This window comes from Salvelinus namaycush, chromosome 12, assembly GCF_016432855.1.
Source record: "Salvelinus namaycush isolate Seneca chromosome 12, SaNama_1.0, whole genome shotgun sequence".
Taxonomy (NCBI): domain Eukaryota; kingdom Metazoa; phylum Chordata; class Actinopteri; order Salmoniformes; family Salmonidae; genus Salvelinus; species Salvelinus namaycush.
The window spans coordinates 46,449,229-46,452,255 of NC_052318.1; the positions used below are offsets into that span (position 1 = coordinate 46,449,229).

Consider the following 3,027-nt stretch of genomic DNA (forward strand, 5'->3'; position numbering starts at 1 on the left):
GCTTTACTTGAATAATTTTCTATTTATGTATCTTTACTTTTTCCACCACTGTAACGTTAGTTAACTAGCTATAAACAAGCGCCTAAACTAGCTAATGTATAACCACAGACAGAACAATGAGAACATATTTGGTATAACGTTAGCTCAAACAAATCCAAAATAAATGTAATGTAGCTTCTCTCTCGTTCTCCTCGTTCTCGTTTGGGCATTTTGAAATAAATTGGATCACACTCAAGTAACATATCGAGTTTCTGATCAACTGTTACATAAGAGTTAGCATGTAGTAAATTTATAATCGCGGCTAGATTAATTTTGATGACAGAAATGACAATTGCTGCTCGATGTGTGGCAATCTTCATCGATTGGTATTGGCTTGATGTTCTTCCTGGCCCGAATTTGACGTTAATCTTGAACGTGGAAAGTAATTGGTTCGAATTACAACACTTCTTTTAAGTGATTTGTTGTTGAGAGTGGGCGGGTTCAGGAATATTCACCCAAAGCAGAAAAACCATCATGGCCGCGGCCGTAGTACGAGGCATTGGCTCTAACCTTGCTAAAAACCTTCGAGAGATTCGTCTACATTTGTGCCAGACATCGCCTGCGAGTCAAGGAGCAAGGTAATTTCTCAAATGTGACGATAGTTATATGTTCACGGAATAGAAATGTGTTAACCAATATTGGCACTTTCACCATAGCTATGTTAGGTACTTCGCTAGCGGTCACCGCGAGACTCATATAACGTTAACTAGCACAAGCTACTGGACTGCCAGACAGGCGTTAACGTTACATATACACATAGTAGGTTAGCAAACAATTGCAATCAGCTCAACTGAAATAATTTGCAGATCACGCACCTATCTAGCTAAATACAGCTCTACAACATCCTTTTATATGATTTATTGTGATATTAATTCAACAGTATACATCTAAATGATACCGCTTTATCAGTCAGCTGCATTGCACTTTCCCGTTACCAGTGAGATGATTGTCTCTTGTTTAATAGTTAGCTATTTCACTACAATGGAATGGTATGTGGATAGTAACTAGTAATATGAAATGGTGAAATAACTATTTAACTGTTTATTCCATGTTTTTCAGGGATTTTGTGGAGCAGCACTATGTGGAACTGAAGAAGGCAAACCCCACATTCCCCATCCTCATCAGGGAGTGCTCGGGTGTTCAGCCTAAGCTTTGGGCAAGATATGGTGAGAGAATTGTTTCAGTACCTAGGTGATTAACATGTTTCACTGTATGCCAATTCAACTGCAATGTTTATGGCCATGTGTTCATGTGGATCTTTCAAATGTACCTGTTTTGCAGATTTTGGTAAAGAGAGCAGTGTGGCCCTTGACAATATGAACGCTGACCAAGTGGCTAAAGCGTTGGAGACAGTTGTGAAATCAAAAGCATGACCAGTCCAGCTGCCCTGAAGACAGTGTTGATTTGGGAATTACATGTGTATCACATACATCTCTATTGCTGTTTTAATAAATCTGAGTACTAACTTGTGACAAGCTGCTGCATTGATGTGTTCATTGTTTGTGTTTTCATGTGAATTTCATTCCATTCATAGTCATGTGAAGCTTGTAGGAGTGCTGATATTGGTAAGTAAATGATTTGATGTGCACCCAATACTGTCAAACTCAGAAGGTTAATGAAGCCATGTTCTATGTACCCAATGGTCTGAGACAATTGCAGTGCAAGGTTCATACACAAGTGTCTGGCAACAATGTAATTTTATATTCATGCTATAGATATAAACACTTCAGTAATTAGCTTTTGAGTAAAGAAACCAGATTAAAAGAGAACCATGTTCATCATCAATAAACGTTTCAATAATTAGCTTTTGGGTAAAGAAACCAGATTAAAAGAATCATGTTCATCATTATAAAGGTTAAAAAAATATATATATATCAATAAACAGTCAGAAATGACAAATGGGAGAGGAGTTCATTGTTTTCACAAGAATGTGACCAAAGTATTTTAATCCCTTTTCTTCCACAGAAAGTTGTGGAAGTGTTCATAGCTTAAAGACCAGAAAATAAAACTTGCAAGAGTACTACACTGATAATGTTATCTAGATAGCCATACTAAACCCAGCCTATATTAATACCAAAAGCATTTTAGAATTAGTTAACTTTGCAAACCCCATCTTCAGTGTATTTGCCAACTTTCAGGCAGTGCAAATGTGTTAGTTACTGTATCCTTACTTTACTGTACCCAATTCGATCAACACTTTGAATAGGATGGTATGACTATTTTGCCTTTCCATGTCAACACATGCCTGGTTTAGCAAGGTTACTACATGTATAAAATATATGGTTAAAATGTATGTTGGACGTATCACAATACAGATGTTCCCTAAAACAAAGTGGGGGGGATCCAGGGACCGAGTTTGGGGAAACCCTGCCCAAAAATGCATGTATAGAACCATAAGTACGTACATGTAGAGGACAGAACTCATTGGACTTGAATGCCCAAACACTGACTTCATGAAAAGTAGAGAACTGTATACAAAGATGGCTTGTACTAGTGAATATACTCTACCTTTAAAAAAAAAAACAGCTGCATTAGAACTTTATCTCAATATCAAATAATTTCAGGTTAATTAAGTACCTTACTGTGATTGTTTTAAAATAAAATTGTTAAAAAGAGACAAATAGCTTCTTAGCAAAGAGTAATTTTTCAAGCAAGAATTCTTGCTTGGACTTTTTGCCTGCACTGGATTTTATTTATGTGTGGTGAGCTTTCAGCACCCTGTGGCAGCAGTAATGTTAGCATCACCCAAGTGGGTGATACACAGAGTTATTGGAGAGGAGTAGCTAGCTAGTTAGCTAACCATCAAGCTACTAAGCCCGGAGCAAGGACGTTGGAGACAGGACAGCGAGGTGAGCTGCTGAGGCTGCGGACCTGACTGTCACTGACTCTGACCGGTTCGCTCCTCTGTGACCATCCATGCCTGAAGTTCCTCTTAATGCCATCATAACCACTTCAATTTGTCATTCATTCTTCCAGTCCCTAACTTCC

General features: G+C 38.0%; 1 protein-coding gene across 1 annotated transcript; it reads left to right on the top strand.

Annotated features, from left to right (window-relative positions):
- The first annotated feature begins 487 nt into the window (after positions 1 to 487).
- On the top strand, positions 488 to 1,514 carry LOC120056650 (NADH dehydrogenase [ubiquinone] 1 alpha subcomplex subunit 2-like). The gene is made up of 3 exons (XM_039004856.1): positions 488 to 617; positions 1,099 to 1,205; positions 1,321 to 1,514. Exons 1-3 carry the CDS (start codon positions 514 to 516, stop codon positions 1,410 to 1,412), a joined length of 303 nt encoding a protein of 100 aa, XP_038860784.1. The 5' UTR covers positions 488 to 513; the 3' UTR covers positions 1,413 to 1,514.
- Positions 1,515 to 3,027: the final 1,513 nt, after the last annotated feature.

What these genes read in the sequence shown, in the direction of transcription:
- LOC120056650 (XM_039004856.1), top strand. Translation starts at nt 514, where the DNA reads ATGGCCGCGGCCGTAGTACGAGGCATTGGCTCTAACCTTGCTAAAAAC. An exon ending in CCTGCGAGTCAAGGAGCAAG is followed by an intron (nt 618 to 1,098) that starts GTAATTTCTCAA and finishes CATGTTTTTCAG; the next exon opens with GGATTTTGTGGAGCAGCACT. An exon ending in TAAGCTTTGGGCAAGATATG is followed by an intron (nt 1,206 to 1,320) that starts GTGAGAGAATTG and finishes CCTGTTTTGCAG; the next exon opens with ATTTTGGTAAAGAGAGCAGT.